Source organism: Salmo salar, chromosome ssa24 (assembly GCF_905237065.1).
Source record: "Salmo salar chromosome ssa24, Ssal_v3.1, whole genome shotgun sequence".
Lineage (NCBI taxonomy): Eukaryota > Metazoa > Chordata > Actinopteri > Salmoniformes > Salmonidae > Salmo > Salmo salar.
The window spans coordinates 28,877,142-28,900,327 of NC_059465.1; the positions used below are offsets into that span (position 1 = coordinate 28,877,142).

A 23,186-nucleotide genomic window follows, 5' to 3' on the forward strand; every position below is an offset into this window, starting at 1 on the left:
TTAGTGCTGCCTTGGCATATAGAATATAGACGCTGAATGAATATGTCATCACAGCAACCTCTGTTTATCCCTCTCATTCTCCTGCCATACATTTAGCTTGGCTGTCACATAGCGTTGGCATAACGTGTGCGTTGTCGTAGCGTTCCCATGTGCCAGGAGGTTTTGAGCGTCTTCTCTAAGAACTCCTTTTGATATCCTTCTCCATTTCACGTGAAAGATTCTCTCTCTATTTTTGTTTTTCTTCTGGCCAAGTGTGTGTGTGTGAGTGTGTCGTCTCTTTGACAGCAGTCTCTGAGCTGTCACTCAGCACTCCGTCTCCCTGTCTTTGTGAAGTCACTCTCCATTAATAATGGCGGCAGCGCTGAATATTTTACAGTGTCGTTCGGCAGAACATTGTCCCGCCTTCAAAACCACACAGAGACACTATTGTCTCACTGAGAAACTTTTATTTCAACCTAAAGCTCTGTGACTGAGGCTTGTGTTATGTGAGGAAGTTTCACATTAGGCCCTTTTGAAAAATGACGCAGGATATTCTTTGTTTTGTTTGACATCTATTATTGGTACTACCGTAATTTCCGGACTATTAAGCGCACCTGAATATAAGCCGCACCCAGTGAATTTAAAAAAAATAATTATTTTGAACATAAATAAGCCGCACATGTCTATAAGCCGCAGGTGCCTACCGGTACATTGAAACAAATGAACTTTACACAGGCTTTAACGAAACACGGCTTGTAACAAAAATAAATAGGCTTTAACGAAACACGGCTTGTAACAAAAATAAATAGGCTTTAACGAAACACGGCTTGTAACAAAAAATTTGCAGTAAGCTTTAGTTGTCCTTTTGCACTGAGTCAATTCCTCACGCTGCTGTTTCCAACGTCTTATCATCGACTCATTAAGACCAAGCTCCCGTGCAGCAGCTCTATTTCCTTTTCCAACAGCCAGATCAATCGCCTTCAACTTGAAAGCTGCATCATATGCATTTCTCCGTGTCTTTGCCATGATGAGGGTGACAAAATGACTACCGTAATCAGAATGATGGGAAGTTTGAGAGCGCTCGATTTAATCTAAACAGTAAACAAAAAAGTTGTTTGACCTTAACCTGTTCGGCAATTTCATTGGTCTAATGAAAGCTTCATGCCGCCAAAAAACTGAGCACGTGAAAGCGGGAAAAATCCATATCGTCAGTGTTTAAGCCGCGAGGTTCAAAGTTGCGGCTTATAGTCCGGAATTTACGGTATCTAGGAATAGTGTATGATGTTAGATTAAGAAAGCACCAATATAACATTGTCCAGTCTATTAAAGGTAACTGCTTTGTTACTGTCACAGTGTTTAAGAAAGTTGGAGTTGTCATACACAGTGAAGAAATCCACTATTGTTTTCTTCTTCCTTTTTTCCTTTAAATAGCTCTGTCACAGGAAGGTGGATTGTGGGTGTTTTTGAGTGTGTTTATTTCCAACAATAGCTAATCCATCGTAGTTGACTCTTGGCTATGTTGTTGATAAAACGACTAAAACTACAGATGAACAGATTTGTGTTTAGAGTCTAACTCTCACTTGTCTAACCTGAACTCCAACTGGTTTGTCCTCTCTCTCTCTCTCTCTCTCTCTCTCTCTCTCTCTCTCTCTCTATCCACAGGTGAGCAGGGTGCGGTGACCATGTTCCCTCTCTTCCTTTTGGACCATCACATGACAGCCCGGGAGCTGGGGTTCTGGAACGGCGTGATCGCCATGTGCTTCTCAATCTGTGGCTCCTCCCTCGGTGGCCTGCTGCTCTCCCAGTTCAGGTAGCGTTCAGAGGCAGCACTCTCCTGTTAGCGTTCAGAGGCAGCACTCTCCTGTTAGCGTTCAGAGGCAGCACTCTCCTGTTAGCGTTCAGAGGCAGCACTCTCCTGTTAGCGTTCAGAGGCAGCACTCTCCTGTTAGCGTTCAGAGGCAGCACTCTCCTGTTAGCGTTCAGAGGCAGCACTCTCCTGTTAGCGTTCAGAGGCAGCACTCTCCTGTTAGCGTTCAGAGGCAGCACTCTCCTGTTAGCGTTCAGAGGCAGCACTCTCCTGTTAGCGTTCAGAGGCAGCACTCTCCTGTTAGCGTTCAGAGGCAGCACTCTCCTGTTAGCGTTCAGAGGCAGCACTCTCCTGTTAGCGTTCAGAAGCAACACTGTCTATAGTGCCCATTTTAGTGTCCCTTTCTGTGGCACAGATATCACGTCACCCCATCACCTCCCCTCCCCACATTGGGGGGGTGTGTGTGTGTGTGTGTGTGTGTGTGTGTGTGTGTGTGTGTGTGTGTGTGTGTGTGTGTGTCTATAGCCCTCTGTGTGTGGTAGGAGAACAGCACGGGGAGATGCTTTGTAGCCTCCAGTGAGGCAAGGAGACAGGCCCCAGCAGCAACACTAGGTTTTCTGTGTTCTACAGCTGATAATTCAAAGCTTACACAAATAATCAACTATTTCTATTGACCTAACATGAAGTGAACTAAAACTGTCTTGTTTTTGAGAGAGATCACAGATCACAGACTTTAGCCTAAACGTCATTATAATCTGCAGCAGCGCCATTTGCTCGTGAAAAATGTCACTCCTATAGAGACCTCTCCTTGACGTCATCTTATTTTCTAAGAATAATATTGAAGTTCCTAGCAAACAGTAGTAGAACATATGTTTGGAAAGGCAGCAGCTGCACAACAAAGCAGGGATGCCTCAGCTCTAGAGATTAAAGTTCTCCTTTCAATTGCTAGTTAACCTTACATTTTCTCCAACTGCCATTACAGCACATCCACTACTCTAACTCAACCTCCAATGCAGAAAACAATACATGTGATGTAATGCAATCTATAAATAACAACAATACGTAAGTTATTGGATTTGGCTATTTCAGCCACACCTGTTGCTGACAGGTGTATAAAACTGAGCACACAGCCATTCAATCTCCATAGACAATCATTGACAGTAGATTGGCCTTACTGAAGACTTTCAACGTTGCACCTTCATAGGATGCTTCCTTTCCAACAAGTCAGTTCATCAAATTCTGCCCTGCTAGAGCGGCCCGGTCAACTATAAGTGCTGTTATTGTGAAGTGGAAACATCTAGGAGCAACAACGGCTCAGCCGCGAAGTGGTAGGCCACACAAGCTCATAGAATGGTTCCGCTGAGTTCTGAAGCATGTGGCGCGTACAAATCATCTTTCCTCGGTTGCAACGCTCTCTACCAAGGTCCAAAATGACTCTGGAAGCAACGTCAGCACAAGAACTGTTCGGCGGGAGCTTCAGGAAATGGGTTTCGATGGCCGATCAGCCACACACAAGCTTAAGATCACCACGCACAATGCCAAGCGTCGGCTGTAGTGGTGTAAAGCTTGCAGTCATTGGACTCTGGAGCAGTTGAAAGCGTTCTCTGGAGTGATGAATCACTCTTCACCATCTGGCAGTCCGAAGGACAAGTCTGGGTTTGGCGGATGCCAGGAGAACGCTACCTGCACCAATGCATAATGCCAACTGTAAAGTTTGGTGGAGTAGGCATAATGGTCTGGGGCAGTTTTTCATGGTTCGTGCTAGGCCCCTTAGTTCCAGTGAAGGGAAATATTAACGCTACAGCATACAATGACATTCTAGACGATTCTGTCCTTCCAACTTTGTGGCAACAGTTTGGGGAAGGCCCTTTCCTGTTTCAGCATGACAATGCCCTCGTGCACAAAGCAAAATGGTTTGTCGAGATCGGTGTTGAAGAATTTGACTGGCCTGCACAGAGCGCTGACCTCAACCCCATCGAACACCTTTGGGATTAATTGGAACGAGGACTGCGAGCCAGACCTAATCGTCCAACATCAGTGCCCGACCCCACTAATTATCTTGTGGCTGAATGGAAGCAAGTCCATGCAGCAATGTTCCAACATCTAGTGGAAAGCCTTCCCAGAGGAGTGGAGGCTGTTATAGCAGCAAAGGGGAGACCAACTCCATATTAATGCCTGTGATTTTGGAATGAGATTTTCGACATGCAGGTGTTCACATACTTTTGGTCATGTAGTGTACATCACCATTGCTAGCACTCACAAAGATAGATTGGTTAATGATAATACTTCCATTAGCATCGAGCTGAAATAGGACCTATATGAAGAGAATACCAATATCTTGTCTTTCTATAAAACGTCTGCAGAAGTCTGTGGTCTGTCTTGTTTGAATTACATCTCCATATGGTCTCTGATGCTTCTACTCTTTCTTCCTGTCTACGTTTTTGAGAATGCATTCCAGGTGACTACCTCATGAAGCTGGTTGAGAGAATGCCAAGAGTGTGCAAAGCTGTCATCAAGGCAAGGGGTGGCTATTTGAAGAATCTCAAATATAAAACATATTTTGATTTGTTTAACACTTCTTTTGGTTACTACATGATTCCATATGTGTTATTTCATAGTTTTGATGTCTTCACTAGGACTCGGGCAGAATTGTCACATTTTCACACACAGAGGTGCGTTCACCTGACACTGTACACCCAGTCCAGATTCCCACAGAATGACTCACCACCACTCTCCCCCACCTCCCAACACGCAAGCACACATACACACACTACACAAAGCCAATCCACCAAGCCGTCTCAATGCTCTCAAATCAAATTTGAACATTTATCCTGGGCCCCATCAGAAACGCCTGAGTGGCCAGAGACTGACCGCCTCACACAGATCGCCATCGGCAACCCGAGAGCCTATATAGTATCGCAGCCCGGCCCGTGTGAGGTGTCAGTAGCGAGGCAGGTTCTTCTCTCACCGCATCACTACGGCAACTCCTCAGAGTGCCAGATTTGAAAGAGTGTCATTGAGAAGGAGAGAATAAAAAATGAGGGAAAGAATGTCTTTAGCATGTGAATGATAGCAGATTGGTTTCCAGTGGAAAGGGTAAAGAAGGAGAAATGAGAGAGGTGTTGTAGAGCCTGTAGACGTAAAGACTGACAGAATGGGAAGATACTATTTGGTATCAGATTTGAGTATAGTTGGTATATTTCTCATGTCGTAGTTAAATCAAACTTAGCTGTGGTAATGTCCATGTGGTAATGTCCTTGTCAGATGGTATAGATGTCAGATACCAGACAGTGACACATGTCTGGTTAGTTTGATTGACAGGATCCTTTGGGGACTGATTGGCACAGGGGTAATCCCTGGGAGATACACACACACACAACACACAACACAATGCTCTAAGAGGGTGAGAAGACTGATGGTCATTAATTTACCACGCTTTGGAGCTCCTTGGGTTATTGATTACCCCATGAGCTGAGCCATGCCTACCGGGAGACACAGCTCTTAGACTAACAAGGAATCAATTAGCGTCTGGGGACACGTCGTGTGTATGTGTGTGTGTGTGTGTGTGTGTGTGTGTGTGTGTGTGTGTGTGTGTGTGTGTGTGTGTGTGTGTGTGTGTGTGTGTGTGTGTGTGTGTGTGTGTGTGTGTGTGTGTGTGTGTGTGTGTGTGTGTGTGTGTGTGTGTGTCACGGTTTCCGTTAGCCGGTAATAGACGGCTTATGGCCAATATAGATTTTTTAAGCTGATAAATAAAATTTGCACCGGCCAATTGTCTGGGAGAGAAAAAAAAATCCCATAGCAAAATAATGCCTTTTAGCCTATTCATTGATGGAAATGCCAGTTGATCTAAATGCATTTGACCAGTCATGCTTATCGGTCTATGGGTTAATTTCCATAATGTATTGGAATTAAATTGGCACATGTATATTTTTGTTTTATCACACACGTACAGCATACAGAGCCTAGCATACAGAGCCTAGCATACAGAGCCTAGCATACAGAGCCTAGCATACAGAGCCTAGCATACAGAGCCTAGAATACAGAGCCTAGCATACAGAGCCTAGCATACAGAGCCTAGCATACAGAGCCTAGCATACAGAGCCTAGAATACAGAGCCTAGAATACAGAGCCTAGCATACAGAGCCTAGCATACAGAGCCTAGCATACAGAGCCTAGCATACAGAGCCTAGTTTAAGCTGAACGTCTTTGACAGCACGAGACCTGCTGCTACAGCTCCTGGTGCTGCTGGAGGGAAATGTGCTTTTATAAGCCCAATCATTGTGCAACAATTCTAACTGAAATCTCGTGTTAAAAACTATTTTGATGGCATGATAAAAAATACCTACTATTTTTATTTCTCAACTGGTATTTGAAGTGCACTTCCCATTCGCCATTAATGTGCCTATAATGGTAGGTAGACTTCAGTGCGTCACACACCACTTTGCAATGAGCTGGAGGCAGTATGCGTTTGGAAAAATATACTAAATAGTTTGAAACCTGAACATTTTACTACATATTATGAGGCATGTTTACCTTTCTTTAAAGTAGTCTAGCCAAAATAAGACCAAATGTGGATGCAATTATTTTATAAAAACTTCTATATGTCATTGAAACCAGTAACCTACAGTGAGCTCCAAAAGTATCGGGACAGTGACACATGTTTTGTTTTGTTTTGGGTCTGTAATCCAGCACTTTGGATTTGAAATTATACAATGACCGAGTTTAAAGTGCAGACTGTCAGCTTTAATTTGAGGGTATTTTCATTCATAGTGGGTGAACCGTTTAGAAATCACAGCACTTTTTGTACATAGTCCCCTCATTTTAGGGGACAACAAGTATTGGGACAAATTCACTTGTGTATTAAAGCAGTCCAATATTCCTAGCACGCAATGGTTACATTATTTACCATTCATTTTTAAACGGTTCACCTGATATGGATGAAAATACACTCAAATTAAACTGACAGTCTGCACTTTAACTTCATAGTCATTGTATCATTTCAAATTCAAAGTGCTGGAGTACAGTGCCTAAACAACTAAGAAATTGGGGTTAGTAGATTGACATAGGCTTGTGGTTTGGTTGTTCATTACTCGTCTTGTTGGCTGAGCAAAAGTAAATGTGGTAGTTATTCTAACATCTTTAAATGGAATTCAGTAAGAAGGACCCACACCGTTTCATCCTTGAGGTTCATGATTTGTTAAGATGAATTACTATAATTTAAATGTGATTTCTGTCATTCTAAATACCGTGGGTGGACACCCTGATCATGTTACGCACCCAATGGGTCTGGTAAATTTCTCAAATGTCAGGTATCGTAGTGCTAGCTGTGCCACTAGAGATCCTGGTTTGATTCCAGGCTCTGTCGCAGCCGGCCGCGACCGGGAGACCCATGGGGCGGCGCACAATTGGCCCAGCGTCGTCCGGGTTAGGGGAGGGTTTGGCCGGCAGGGATGTTCTTGTCCCTTCGCGCACTAGCGACTCCTGTGGCGGGCCGGGAGCAGTGCACGCTGACACGGTCGCCAGGTGTACAGTGTTTCCTCCAACGCATTGGTGTGGCTGGCTTCTGGGTTAAGTGAGCATTGTGTCAAGAAGCATTGCGGCTTGGCTGGGTTGTGTTTCGGAGGATGCACGGCTCTCGACCTTCGCCTCTCGCATGTCCATATGGGAGTGGCAGCGATGGGACAAGACTGTAACAACCAATTGGATACCACGAAATTGGGGAGAAAAGGGGGTAAAAAAAATCTCAAATGTCCAGTAAATTAAAATGTTGCCAGTCAAATGTCCGGTGCCACATTTTCCTAACGGAAACCCTGGAGTGTGGGTGTGTGTGCTCCTGTAGAAGTAAGTATGGTGTTTGTTTTTGTTAGCATACACATACTACACAGTATTCTTCGGCTGTGTGTGTGTCAAATGGAATTTGTGACTGGTTGTCTGTCTTGTGTGTCTCCACAGTATTGGCTCTCTGATGAGGCGGGTGTTTGTGATGCGGACTGTCAGTATGGTGTTCCAGAGCTCCCTTCTGACTGTGCTGGAACCTTCTCCACTCATGAAAGGTGAGAGAAGACCAGACCGCACTCTGACCACAACTTGACTAGGCAGCATTGACCACGTTTACATGCGCACAGTATTCCGGATAGTAGCTCATATCCCGCTTAAGGTCTTGTTCGGGATAAGCTGTTTACATGCACCTTTGATATCCCGCTCACGAGTATCCCTGTATCCATGAATAAACAGAATATTCCTCATTGATGTTCATATGGGTTAAATGGAATAGTAACTGAAATCTGGACACTGACTGTAGGTCTATAACCTCTCACATGTAGAGTAATAAAATATGAACTCTGCAGAATTATGCATTTATTGCAGTAAAACTAGACAACAAATGTTAATTTTGTGTCTGGAACAGGAGTGGAAAAGTCTGATTTCTTTCTTTCAGCATCTCTTGAGAAAATGTGAATGTACGTGTAATGTTTTGTCTTTGACACTGTTATGCAAGCAGACAGTATTTCAACCACATAAAATATGCAGCCAAGACGAACTGAAGTCTTATCAGAAACTTGTTTAGTCGTTTTCTTAGCTTTTCCTTTCCTTAAAACCGGTCAAACTGATGGCATTTGTACATTTTGCCACAGTACCAATCTTTCCACTGTGTTGGAGTTATTGTGTTTTCTCCCCGGTTCCTAAACGAAACAACTTTACTGGTGTTAACTAGATTAATGCATTCATTCTATTGATGTAAGAGATTATTCTGGTGAGCACTACTTTATTTAGTCTTCTGGGGCAACAAGTTATGACAGAAGCAAAGCTGCATGTAGGCTATCAAATTACAGTTTACAAACAAATGGCCTACCAAATGTCTGAAATTATAAGCAGAAACTTGATTTAAAACATAGTAAATTCATTATAGTAGGCAAAATTATTAATGGTGGATGGAACTGCACAGGTATCCTACTTTGTTAAGTGATTTGTTTGATAATCAGATAAAAAGATCATCACACAACACCATAGAATGCACAACACCCATGATATGCACAACTTAGCCTGGAAAACAACAGTAAACGGCATAAGATGTTTACATGCCACAGTATCCCATCTTGGATCAGCATATCCCAGGTATCTTATCTGGGTTTCTTATAACCGTGATACAAGCTTTTTGGGGTTATTGTAAACGGGATATGATGTTTATATGCGTCAAGTCAAAAACAGAATACTTGAGTATCCCGAATAATAACGGGATATTGGTGTGCATGTAAACGTGGTCAATGTCATCAGTTCACTAACCATGGACATACTGTACATCATTGACTCTAACCAGCATGTCCTTTTCCACTGATTTAGACCTGTACGCGTCTCTAGTCCCCCACAAGCCACATCTGTTTGTCTATCCGTACCTCGATATCTTTCTTTCTTTCACCTTGCACAAAGTGGGAAAGTGGGAACAAAACCACTGGGCTTGCAGATCCATCCGCTTTGGTACACGAAAGCTACACATGATGGACTTTACTGGATACCCATCGTATGCTTCTACAACGGCCACACTCTAACCCCCTGACCCCATGGCGAAACAAATAACACATTGTGTCTTATGTTACCCATCCACATTTAGGCCTATACATATAACATTGTCTCACGTGTAACCCATCCACATTTAGTCCTATACATAAATACAAAATATACGTGTAACCCGTTCACATTCAGGCCTTCTTGATTGAACCTTTATTTAACCTTTATTGAACCTTTATTTAACCAGGTTTGTCTCTTGGAGATAGAAATACATTTTTCAATAGAGACCTGGTACATAAGGCCTATACATACAACACACACATACAGTGCTTTCAGAAAGTATTCATACCCCTTGACTTATTTCACATTAAGTTAGTCTCGGGGGCGGTAGGTAGCCTAGTGGTTAGAGCATTGGGCCAATAACTGAAAGGTTGCTAGATCGAATCCCCGAGCTGACAAGGTAAAAATCTGTCGTTCTGCCCCTGAACAAGGCAGTTAACCCACTGTTCCTAGATCGTCATTGTAAATAAGAATTTGTTCTTAACTGACTTGCCTAGTTAAATAAAGGTAAAATAAAATTAAAATAAATTGTGTTACAGCTGGAATTCAAAATGGATAAAAAAATACATATTCTCACCCATCTACACACAATACCCCATAATGACAAAGTGAAAACATGTTTTTAGACATTTTTGCAAATGTATTGAAAATGAAATACAGAAATATATTATTTACATAAGTATTCACACCCCTGAGTCAATACATGTTAGAATCACCTTTGGCAGCAATTACAGCTGTGTTTTTCTGGGTGAGACTCTAAAAGCTTTGCATACCTGGATTGTACAATATTTGCACATTATTGTTTTTAAAATTCTTCAAGCTCTGTCAAGTTTGTTATTGATCGTTTCTAGACATAGATTTTTGAGACGATTTAAGTAAAAACTTTAACTAGGCCACTCAGCAACATTCAATGTCATCTTGGTAAGCAACTCCAGTGTATATTTGGCCTTGTGTTTTAGGTTATTGTCCTGCTGAAAGGTGAATTTGTCTCCCAGAGTCTGTTAGAAAGCAGACAATTTCCTCTAGGATTTTGGCTGTGCTTAGCTCTATTACGTTTATTTTTATCCCCAAAAAAACTCTCTAGTCCTTGCCGATAACAAGCATACCCATAACATGATGCAGCCACCACCATGTTTGAAAATATGACGAGTGGTACTCAGTGATGTGTTGTGTTGAATATGTTCCAAACATAGCGCTTTGTATTCAGGACTTAAAATTTTTTTGTTGCAAATTTACTTTAGTGCCTTATTGCAAACAGGATGCATGTTTTTAAATATTTGTATTCCTTCTGTCATTTAGGTTAGTATTGTGGAGTAACTACAATGTTGTTGATCCATCCTCAGTTTTGTCCTATCACAGCCGTTAAACTCTGTAACTGTTTTAAAGTCACCACTGGCCACATGGTGAAATCCCTGAGCAGTTTCCTTCCTCTCCAGCAACTGAGTTTAGAAGGACGCCTGTATCTTTGTAGTGACTGTGTGTATTGATACACCATCCAAAGTGTAATTAACAACTTCACCATGCTCAAAGCAATATCCAATGTCTGCTTTTTATCTACCAATAGCTGCCCTTCTTTGTGAGGCATTGGAAAACCTCCCTAGTCTTTGTGTTTGAAATTCACTGCTCGACTGAGGGACTACAGATAATTGTATTTGTGGGGTATAGAGATGAGGTAGTCATAAAAAAAAATTATGTTAAGCACTATTATTTCATCCATGCAACTTATTGTGACTTGTTAAGCCCAGTTTTACTCCTGAACGTATTTAGGCTTTCCATAACAAAGGGGTTGAAAACGTATTGACTCAAGACATTTCAGCTTTTCATTACAAAGAATATCTAGTTAACAGAAGAAAAGAAAGAGAAAATCAGGACAGAAGAAAAAGGATATCAAAGTGAAACAGTTCTCTAAAGACACAGGAGACAATAATACAAGAAACAACACTTCTGTAGCTTGTCAACTATGTGTCTGTCTATCCCTGTTCTCTCCTCTCTGCACAGGCCATACAAACGCTTCACACCGCGTGGCCGCTGCCACTCCAACCTGGTGGTCCCAGCGCGCACGACCCACGTGGAGTTCCAGGTCTCCGGCAGCCTCTGGAACTGCCGGTCTGCAGCCAACAAGGCTGAGTTCATCTCAGCCTATGCTACCCTCCAGTCCCTAGACTTCCTGGCGCTGACGGAAACATGGATTACCACAGATAACACTGCTACTCCTACTGCTCTCTCTTCGTCTGCCCACGTGTTCTCGCATACCCCTAGAGCATCGAGCCAGCGGGGTGGTGGCACTGGAATCCTCATCTCTCCCAAGTGGACATTCTCTCTTTCTCCCCTGACCCATCTGTCTATCTCCTCATTTGAATTCCATGCTGTCACAGTTACCAGCCCTTTCAAGCTTAACATCCTTATCATTTATCGCCCTCCAGGTTCCCTTGGAGAGTTCATCAATGAGCTTGACGCCTTGATAAGTTCCTTTCCTGAGGATGGCTCACCTCTCACAGTTCTGGGTGACTTTAACCTCCCCACGTCTACCTTTGACTCATTCCTCTCTGCCTCCTTCTTTCCACTCCTCTCCTCTTTTGACCTCACCCTCTCACCTTCCCCCCCTACTCACAAGGCAGGCAATACGCTTGACCTCATCTTTACTAGATGCTGTTCTTCCACTAATCTCATTGCAACTCCCCTCCAAATCTCCGACCACTACCTTGTATCCTTTTCCCTCTTGCTCTCATCCAACACTTCTCACTCTGCCCCTACTCGGATGGTATTGCGCCGTCCCAACCTTCGCTCTCTCTCTCCCGCTACTCTCTCCTCTTCCATCCTATCACTCCCTCTGCTCAAACCTTCTCCAACCTATCTCCTGATTCTGCCTCCTCAACCCTCCTCTCCTCCCTTTCTGCATCCTTTGATTTTCTCTGTCCCCTATCCTCCAGGCCGGCTCGGTCCTCCCCTCCTGCTCCGTGGCTCGACGACTCACTACGAGCTCACAGAACAGGGCTCCGGGCAGCCGAGCGGAAATGGAGGAAAACTCGCCTCCCCTGCGGACCTGGCATCCTTTCACTCACTCCTCTCTACATTCTCCTCTTCTGTCTCTGCTGCTAAAGCCACTTTCTACCACTCTAAATTCCAAGCATCTGCCTCTAACCCTAGGGAAGCTCTTTGCTACCTTCTTCTCCCCTCCTGAATCCTCCTCCCCCTCCCCCTCCCTCCTCCCTCTCTGCGGATGACTTCGTCAACCATTTTGAAAAGAAGGTTGACGATATCCGATCCTCGTTTGCTAAGTCAAACGACACCGCTGGTCCTGCTCACACTGCCCTACCCTGTGCTTTGACCTCTTTCTCCCCTCTCTCTCCAGATGAAATCTCGCGTCTTGTGACGGCCGGCCGCCCAACAACCTGCCCACTTGACCCTATCCCCTCCTCTCTTCTCCAGACCATTTCCGGAGACCTTCTCCCCTTCCTCACCTCGCTCATCAACTCATCCTTGACCGCTGGCTACGTCCCTTCCGTCTTCAAGAGAGCGAGAGTTGCACCCCCTTCTGAAAAAACCTACACTCGATCCCTCCGATGTCAACAACTACAGACCAGTATCCCTTCTTTCTTTTCTCTCCAAAACTCTTGAACGTGCCGTCCTTGGCCAGCTCTCCTGCTATCTCTCTCAGAATGACCTTCTTGATCCTAATCAGTCAGGTTTCAAGACTGGGCATTCAACTGAGACTGCTCTTCTCTGTGTCACGGAGGCTCTCCGCACTGCTAAAGCTAACTCTCTCTCCTCTGCTCTCATACTTCTAGACCTATCTGCTGCCTTTGATACTGTGAACCATCAGATCCTCCTCTCCAGCCTCTCCGAGTTGGGCATCTCCGGCGCGGCCCACGCTTGGATTGCGTCCTACCTGACAGGTCGCTCCTACCAGGTGGCGTGGCGAGAATCTGTCTCCGCACCATGCGCTCTCACCACTGGTGTCCCCCAGGGCTCTGTTCTAGGCCCTCTCCTATTCTCGCTATACACCAAGTCACTTGGCTCTGTCATATCCTCACATGGTCTCTCCTATCATTGCTATGCAGACGACACACAATTAATCTTCTCCTTTCCCCCTTCTGATAACCAGGCGGCGAATCGCATCTCTGCATGTCTGTCAGACATATCAGTGTGGATGACGGATCACCAGCTCAAGCTGAACCTCGGCAAGACGGAGCTGCTCTTCCTCCCGGGGAAGGACTGCCCGTTCCATGATCTCGCCATCACGGTTGACAACTCCCTTGTGTCCTCCTCCCAGAGTGCTAAGAACCTTGGCGTGATCCTGGACAACACCCTGTCGTTCTCCACTAACATCAAGGCGGTGACCCGATCCTGTAGGTTCATGCTCCACAACATTCGCAGAGTACGACCCTGCCTCACACAGGAAGCGGCGCAGGTCCTAATCCAGGCACTTGTCATCTCCCGTCTGGATTACTGCAACTCGCTGTTGGCTGGGCTCCCTGCCTGTGCCATTAAACCCCTACAACTCATCCAGAACGCCGCAGCCCGTCTGGTGTTCAACCTTCCCAAGTTCTCTCACGTCACCCCGCTCCTCCGCTCTCTCCACTGGCTTCCAGTTGAAGCTCGCATCCGCTACAAGACCATGGTGATTGCCTACGGAGCTGTGAAGGGAACGGCACCTCCATACCTTCAGGCTCTGATCAGGCCCTACACCCAAACAAGGGCACTGCGTTCATCCACCACTGGCCTGCTGGCCCCCCTACCTCTGAGGAAGCACAGTTCCCGCTCAGCCCAGTCAAAACTGTTCGCTGCTCTGGCACCCCAATGGTGGAACAAGCTCCCTCACGACGCCAGGACAGCGGAGTCAATCACCACCTTCCGGAGACACCTGAAACCCCACCTCTTTAAGGAATACCTAGGATAGGATAAAGTAATCCTTCTAACCCCCCCTTAAAATATTTAGATGCACTATTGTAAAGTGGTTGTTCCACTGGATATCATAAGGTGAATGCACCATTTTGTAAGTCGCTCTGGATAAGAGCGTCTGCTAAATGACTTAAATGTAAATGTAATGTAAATGTAATTTCATGAAGGCACTGTATGTGGTGGAAGAAGAGGTGCGTGAAGAGGTCAGTTTACAGCGCTTTGAGCATCTCTCACAAACATCCCATTTTAATCTCATGACTAAATTAAAGGAGAGCTGAAAGCAGAACAGAAGCTTTCTCAGTGACCTGTTTGAACCTATGTTGAGCTGTTCACTCTGGAAACCTCTGGAAGTGGAGGCCTCCCTCTTTAGAGAAGGAACAATGATGTCAAAGATTAAAAAATGTTTTGCTGTAAAATTCTCAATATTACATGAGTGCCCCATTTTCTCACTCTGATAAGCTGAGTTAGTGTCTCGCTCTCTGAATCCTGTGAAATGGAGAAGACTTATTCTGCAAAACTCGACATCTCCGGTGAATAATTCAGCGTCAGTGGGAGCTGAGAGACACTCTGTGTCGCCTGTGTTCTGCTGTCTTCTGAGAGGGAACAACTTGTTTGGGGGAACGCGAGGAGACAGCACCCCCCTCACTTCCACCTTTGTTGTCTCAGTTCAGCGACAGATCAGGCTCCACTGATATACGCTGTGCCACTGAGCTCTCCTTCTCACACCATCCATCCAGTAGGGACTCTGAGTGAAAAGAAAGAGGCAAATTTAGATAACACCACTTTAAGACAGGATGCAGCAGGTAGCCTAGCGGTTAGAGTGTTGGGCCAGTAACCGAAAGGTCACTAGTTCGAATACCTGAGTCGACAAGGTGAAATATCTGTCGATGCGCCCTTGAGCAAGGCACTTAACCCCTAATTGTTCCAGGGTTGCTGTTGATAATGGCAGACCCTGGCCTTGACCCCACTCTCCAAGGGTCTCAGGGAGAGTGTGAAATGCAAAAAACACATTCCCAATTCACATGTGTGAAAAAGGACAAATATAAGCACCCATAATGTTTTGCAATATTGTGTTGAGTTTGAGACAGTGTAGGCTGTTACTGTGTTTGCCCCTCAGGTATGGCCGTGTTGAGTTTGAGCATTCAGCACTTCCTGGGCGGCCTCATCACAACGCTCACCTTCACAACCATGATGCACTGCACACAGAGAGCGGAGGAGAGTGTACAGGTCAGAGTCACCCTCTACACACCTGTCAACCTAGAACATTGTTTCCCATGGCAAAGTCAGGTCATTTATGTGAGAATCATGTATTAAAGACAGACAACTGAATTATTTTCAGTGATATTAAATAATCACATACAGTTTAAGTCGGAAATTTACATACACTTAGGTAGGAGTCATTAAAACTTGTTTTTCAACCACTCCACAAATTTCTTGTTAACAAACTATAGTTTTGCCAAGTCGGTTAGAACATCTACTTTGTGCATGACACAAGTAATTTTTCCAACAATTGTTTACAGACAGATTATTTCACTTATAATTCACTGTATCACAATTCCAGTGGGTCAGAAGTTTACATTCACTAGTTGACTGTGCCTTTAAACAGCTTGGAAAATTCCAGAAAATTATGTTATGGCTTTAGAAGCTTCTGGTAGGCAAATTGACATAATTGGAGGTGTACCTGTGGATGTATTTCAAGACCTACCTTCAAACTCAGTGCCTCTTTGCTTGACATCATGGGAAAATCAAAAGAAATCAGCCAAGACCTCAGAAAAAAATTGGAGACTTCCACAAGTCTGGTCCAAGCGCCTGAAGGTACCACATTCATCTGTACAAACAATAGTATGCAAGTATAAACACCATGGGACCACGCAGCCGTCATACCGCTCAGGAAGGAGACACGTTCTGTCTCCTAGAGATGAACGTACTTTGGTGCGAAAAGTTCAAATCATTCCCAGAACAACAGCAAAGAACCTTGTGAAGATGCTGGAGGAAACAAGTACAAAAGTATTTTTTCCACAGTAAAAGGAGTCCTATATCGACATAACCTGAGAGGCCGCTCAGCAAGGAAGAAGCCACTGCTCCAAAACTGCCATAAAAAAGCCAGACTACGGTTTGCAACTGCACATCGGGACAAAGATCATACTTTTTGGAGAAATGTTCTCTGGTCTGATGAAACAAAAATAGAACTGTTTGGCCATAATGACCATCGTTATGTTTGGAGGAAAAAGGGCGAGTCTTGCAAGCCGAAGAACACCATTCCAACCGTGAAGAACAGGGGTGGCAGCATCATGTTGTGGGGGTGCTTTGCTGCAGGAGGGACTGGTCCACTTCACAAAATAGATGGCATCATGAGGAACGAAAATTATGTGGATATATTGAAGCAACATCTCAAGACATCAGTCAGGAAGTTAATGCTTGGTCGCAAATGGGTCTTCCAAATGGACAATGACCCCAAGCATACTTCCAAAGTTGTGGCAAAATGGCTTAACCTCTCTAGGGTAGGTGGCACCAAATCGTCCCACCTGCGTAACAGCCAGTGTAATCCCGTGGCGCGTTATTCAAAAATGCAAAAACTTCAATTTTTCAAACATATGACTATTTTACACCATTTTACAGACAAGACTCTCGTTCATCTAACCACACTGTCCGATTTCAAAAAGGCTTTACAACGAAAGCAAAACATTAGATTATGTCAGCAGAGTACCCAGCCAGAAATAATCAGACACCCATTTTTCAAGCTAGCATATAATGTCACATAAACCCAAACCACAGCTAAATGCAGCACTAACCTTTGATGATCTTCATCAGATGACACGCCTAGGACATTATGTTATACAATACATGCATGTTTTGTTCAATCAAGTTCATATTTATATCAAAAAACAGCTTTTTACATTAGCATGTGACTAGCATTCCCACCGAACACTGCCGGTGAATTTACTAAATTACTCACGATAAACGTTCACAAAAAGCATAACAATTATTTTAAGAATTATAGATACAGAACTCCTCTATGCACTCGATATGTCCAATTTTAAAATAGCTTTTCAGTGAAAGCACATTTTGCAATATGCTCAGTAGATAGCCCGGCATCACAGGGCTAGCTATTTAGACACCCAGCAAGTTTAGCACTCACCAAAGTCAGATTTACTATAAGAAAAATGTTATTACCTTTGCTGTCTTCGTCAGAATGCACTCCCAGGACTTCTACTTCAATAACAAATGTTGGTTTGGTTCAAAATAATCCGTAGTTATATCCAAACAGCGGCGTTTTGTTCGTGCGTTCAAGACACTATCCGAAAGGGTAAATAAGGGTGACGAGCATGGCGGAATTCGTGACAAAAAAATTCTAAATATTCCATTACCGTACTTCGAAGCATGTCAACCGCTGTTTAAAATCAATTTTTATGCCATTTTTCTCATAAAAAAGCGATAATATTCCGACCGGGAATCTGCGTTTAGGTAAACAGACGAAAGAAAATAAAGCATTCGGTCGACTCGGGCACGCGCCTAAGCCCATAGTACTCTGATCGGCCACTTGCCAAAAGCGATAATGTGTTTCAGCCAGAGGCTGCCTCGATATCGTTCAGCTTGTTCCCGGGCTCTGAGAGCCTATGGGAGCCGTAGGAAGTGTCACGTTAGAGCAAAGATCCTCAGTCTTCAATAAAAAGAGCCAAGATGAAACACAACTTGTCAGACAGGCCACTTCCTGCATGGAATCTTCTCAGGTTTTGGCCTGCCATTTGAGTTCTGTTATACTCACAGGCACCATTCAAACAGTTTTAGAAACGTTAGGGTGTTTTCTATCCAAAGCCAATAATTATATGCATATTCTAGTTACTGGGCAGGAGTAGTAACCAGATTAAATCGGGTACGTTTTTTATCCGGCCGTGTCAATACTGCCCCCTAGCCCTAACAGGTTAAGGACAACAAAGTCAAAGTATTGGAGTGGCCATCACAAAGCCCTGACCTCAATCCTATAGAAAATGTGTGGACAGAACTGAAAAAGCATGTGCGAGCAAGGAGGCCTACAAACCTGACTCCGTTACACCAGCTCAGGAGGAAGGAGGAATAGGAGGAATGGACCAAAATTCACCCAACTTATTGTGGGAAGCTTGTGGAAGGCTACCCAAAACGTTTGACCCAAGTTAAAGAATTTAAAAGCAATGCTACCAAATACTAATTGAGTGTATGCAAACTTCTGACCCACTGGGAATGTGATGAAAGAAATAAAAGCTGAAATAAATAATTCTCTCTACTATTATTCTGACATTTCACATTCTTAAAATAAATTGGTGATCCTAAATGACCTAAGACAGGGACTTTTTACTAGGATTAAATGTCAGGAATTGTGACAAACTGAGTTTAAATGTATTTGGCTAAGGTGTATGTTAACTTCCGACTTCAACTGTATATCCCTTGATTTTGGTGAATGTGACTGAGGTAAGTACAAATGTCTAACATCATCAGTACATTGGGGCGGCAGGTAGCCTAGTGGTTAGGGCATTGGACTAGTAACCGAAAGGTTGCAAAATCAAATCCCCGAGCTGACAAGGTAAAAATCAGTCGTTCTACCCCTGAACAAGGCAGTTAACCGACTGTTCCTAGGCCGTCACTGAAAATAAGAATTTGTTCTTAACTGACGTGCCTAGTTAAATAAAGATAAAATTATCTTAACCAAAAAACTGAACTCCATTGGTTACATTTCTGTCGTCAACGGACAATTATGTTCAACTTCCAATCATGTTTTAAAAGGTAAAGTAATTCTCTGAGATGTGTCAGAAATCAAGTGATATTTATCATGGGGATGCATTTGCTCAATTGTTAACATTTTTGCCCCAATCTTTGAGGGTATACACACATTTATGGAGTGAGGTTCTCATCCTTTTACCTCCACTTGGAGGAGATGATTTTTATATAAGAAGCCAAATTCTCTGAAACCCGGCGGCCTCTGGAATGGTCTCTTATGTTAGCGAGCAAAACGGAAACTCCTGTATCCTACGATGTCAACAGGCAGGACAGGTAGCCCTCCTCACAGCAACAACACCCACCCTTCAGCTGGGACTAACAAGGCCATTTTCTTCTCCTAGCTAACTCTCTCTCCCCTTTTACATATCTATATTTCCCTCTCTCTCCCCCACTTATTTGACATAACTTATTTTGTCCTGTTTAAACTGGGCCATCGCTGCCTGGAGGTGTTCTGTTCGCAGCCTCTCAATCGTCACTCAATCAATTCTGAAGGGGACGAGTTACCACAGTTCTACCAAGGAGTCGTTGACTAGGAAAACTACGCCAAGGAGGATACAAGGCTGTATCTGGGCAATTAAGGAAGGAAAACGTAATGAAACAAAGCTAATAACCTCTGGGGTTAATTTGAAATGTTCTCATGACAGTGACACATATAGCTACCTTTTTAAGGTCATATCCAGTGACAGAAAGCTGATACCGTGAGTGCTTGTCGATGGCCCAGGAGAGAGAATCGTAATCTCTTAAGCAAGTTAGTTAGCCCAAATAAAAGCACTTCACCTAACTGGGGTCTACAGGCACTTCAACTGTGTGAACCTGGCTCAAACCAGCACTTTTCTCAATACTGAGACCCAGCAAAGATGCCTGGGTAATGTCTCCTTTACAGTTTGCTCGTTTCGTCGCCAGTGACATTTGTCCGAGTCAGGTAACTGGCTAAATTACAATTAGCCACACAGGAGCTATGTTACATGGCGTCAAGGCACAACTAAGGAAGACCTTGTCGCCTTTTCACCGCCCCAAAGTTCTAATGATCTAAGTCATCTGCTCACCATGATCACTCCCTCCCCTTATTGATTAAGATCCATCTCACTTTGATCATGTGGATTTAGGGATAACCAGAACTGTACTAAATAACTATGCATGCCACAGCGGATGTCTTAGTGGTTTCTGCTGAAATAAATTCATTCAGTTAAGAGGTTAGCATTTTACATTGTTTCATTTGTAGAGTCTTTATGTCATACACCTGAGTGTATGGAATAGGGTTGCCATTGTGTGAACATTTAGGTGTCAGTGGAGGGTGGAGACCCATGGAGATGCGTTGGCTATGTTGCCTTGTTGTGTTGCTGTGGGCCTGAGAGGTGGAGTCTGGGATGTTAGGTCATCTGTGTTGGTGTGGCCTCTAGGTCTTTCTCTCTCTGAGCTCACCCCTACCTAACCCTCTCCTCTTCTCTCTACAGGCCACCCACTACAGTTTCCTGTCCACTCTGGAGGTGATGGGGAAGCTGATGTTCGGTGCCCTGGCAGGGGGCCTGGTGGACTGGGTGGGTTTCCCCACCGCCTTCCTCCTTTTCCTGGTCCTCTCTGCCGGAACAGCCCTCCACATCTGGAAGGCCACAGACACAGGGGCCCTCAGGGAACAGCCCAAGTGATCAGCTTTTTGTTCTAGCCCTTACTAACACATCAGATCAAGCTACTCAAAGGGTCAGTTGAGTCGTTGAACAAGGTGTGTGAGTGTAGGGTTGGAACAAAAACCTCCACGCCCTATAGGTGTCCAGGACTAGGGATGGTGATCACTGAGATTGAGGAGGAGGAGGAAGGAGTGTGTTGCATGAGTGCGAAGCAAATTCTGTCCTACGTCGGCGTCCTAGAAAAACTCTGTATCTCACTTTTTTTAAACATAAATTGAAAGTTTCACAGAACATTCCACTCCATGTTCTGTGAAAGATTAATGAATCTAGTAGTAATATAAGTAATTCAAAAAGCCTTGTGAATTCCCATTAATATATGGCAACAACAACATTGTTTCAGATTCCTGAAAAGGGAACTTTTTTATACAAGATTTTTCCAGGACACTGATGGGTAGCTATATTGAGTTGGGGGATTGGATCAGTAGCATAAGGGATAGGGAGGACAATAAATGGGAAAGCTGTTAAGGGGCTGTTGGAGGACAAACAGTACCATCTGAGCCATTTTCATATTTGCCAAGGCTGCAGTAAAATTTAATCCAGCAGTTATACTTAGCCATTCATTAGCCAGCGATGAAGGTTATATATGTCATATCAGTTTCCTTTTTGAACTTGTTCTGTGGTGACATTTATGAATGAATCCCTACTACCTCTTATCAACACTGTAAGATACGCAGAAGAAGCTAGTGAGCAGTAAAGTACAACATTTACTAGCTAACGTGCAATTTTGATTAGAGGTAGCTAGCTTGAACCATTACTCTGCTAGCCTAGGTTAGTTGTTAGCGCAATTAGAGAACCAGGTCAGACTTTATTTATATAGTCCGGATTTTCATACTATCAACAAACTATCTGTTGATAAGCAACTGCTTGCTATGGTTACTGTTAGGTTTAGGGTTAGGGTTAGGGTACGGTCTAAGCTTAGGGTTATGATAACGGTTAAGGTTAGGGTTACAGCTAGGGTTAGTAGATAGTTAGTTGAAATGTTACTGATGGTCTATATCTGCAGATGGACTATCCAAATAAAGTATTACCGAGAACAGTACTGTAGCCTTACATTTTGTATGGTGGTTAGTTTTCCAAGATTGGCAACAAAAAAAATGAAAAAAATATAATGTACATTTTTATGAATTCTGGGGGAAAATTAAATTCATGTCATTTTACATAGATGCTGGTTGTTTAACTACCTGCTGATATTGCTTGTTTGAGTTGTTAAATAATGTGTAAAGTTCTTAAGAATAACACACACCTTATCTAATCACAGCAGTTGAAGCAACTTAGATTGTGGTGCAGTTCATTCGACTGGTGAGAGGCGTCTACTGGCAAAAGGACTGAAATATTCAACCAATGCCGCACACTGATTGAATACCATCTGTCTTTTGTTTACCGTATCACACATTGTGATGGCTGAATTACAATATAACAGATAATCACAGGGGACAAGTCAAAGGGATGACAGTTCACAGAGGTGGCATAGTGACACTTGGCCTAGGCAGTTTCAGATAGGGACAGCCATGGGGAGATAGAACCAGAGCAACCATGTTATGAACTGTCATGATCAGCAGGGTCACTTTGACCAATACAGCCAAGTCCACGCTAATGTAAAGCACCTGTTGCAAAGCACACCCCTGCCTCTGACACATGCTGAGAGATTGTCACAAAATAAAGCTGCTACCCAAATGTCATATCCTGTAATAATCCTCTACCTGAATGGACCTGTTTTTAATACTGTCACTTTGGCATCAGTCTAAAAAAGAATCATAGTAAACACCTGTACATTTGAAAGATAGAAGCATAAAGTTAATATATCATACCAGTTATATCCAGTGTGTGTGTGTGTGTGAGAGAGAGAAAAAGACAATTCCTATACCTCTCCCCTTGCTCCATGCAACACACCCGCCACATTCTAGCTACAGCATTGATATTTCTCAGAAACCACAGGTGGTATTGGCATTTTCAACACACATTGATCAGGTTTGGTTCTCTGTCGGGGAATCAAAACACAGGTGTTTGGAACAATGACTACATGAATGACCATTTAATCAATAGACCCATTTAAATTCTAACGTTACATCGAGCGATGATGTTGCTACATGTGCAGTGTTCAGTTTTCCTGCAGTACAGCACCGTTGAGTATTACATCGCCTAATTTGTCTGTTTCAAGTCAGTTGTAATCCGTGTATTTGCTACAGGTGTTATGTACCAGATTAGGGAAAACCCAACACTCCTCTTCATCTGTACAATAGGTAACCTGGCAGAAAATCCAGATAACCCCTACCAGCCCAACTTTTTTCCCTTGCCAGTTAAAAGGGCATGGCTTAACACACTTCCCAGATCATTTAATATCTGATTATGGAAAATGATACAGATACAACAAAGATAACTGACACGAAGATACATATTCATTCGACTCCCTTGAATGTGAGACAGAGTAACCTTGATGAACCACTTCAGTTCAATCAATCATACAAAGGCAGTTAACCCCTTCAAGTCCCTGGCCCCTT

General features: G+C 43.7%; 1 protein-coding gene across 1 annotated transcript in view; it reads left to right on the plus strand.

The window, feature by feature from the left end:
* Nucleotides 1-22,367, plus strand: part of LOC106585704 (major facilitator superfamily domain-containing protein 3) — a 32,064-nt gene extending 9,697 nt beyond the window's left edge. The window contains exons 3-6 of the mRNA XM_014172221.2: nt 1,642-1,789; nt 7,739-7,839; nt 15,369-15,478; nt 20,458-22,367. Coding sequence (XP_014027696.1) covers nt 1,642-1,789; nt 7,739-7,839; nt 15,369-15,478; nt 20,458-20,649 — 551 coding nt within the window. The 3' untranslated portion in view covers nt 20,650-22,367. The remainder of the gene's footprint in view (nt 1-1,641; nt 1,790-7,738; nt 7,840-15,368; nt 15,479-20,457) is intronic.
* Nucleotides 22,368-23,186: the final 819 nt, after the last annotated feature.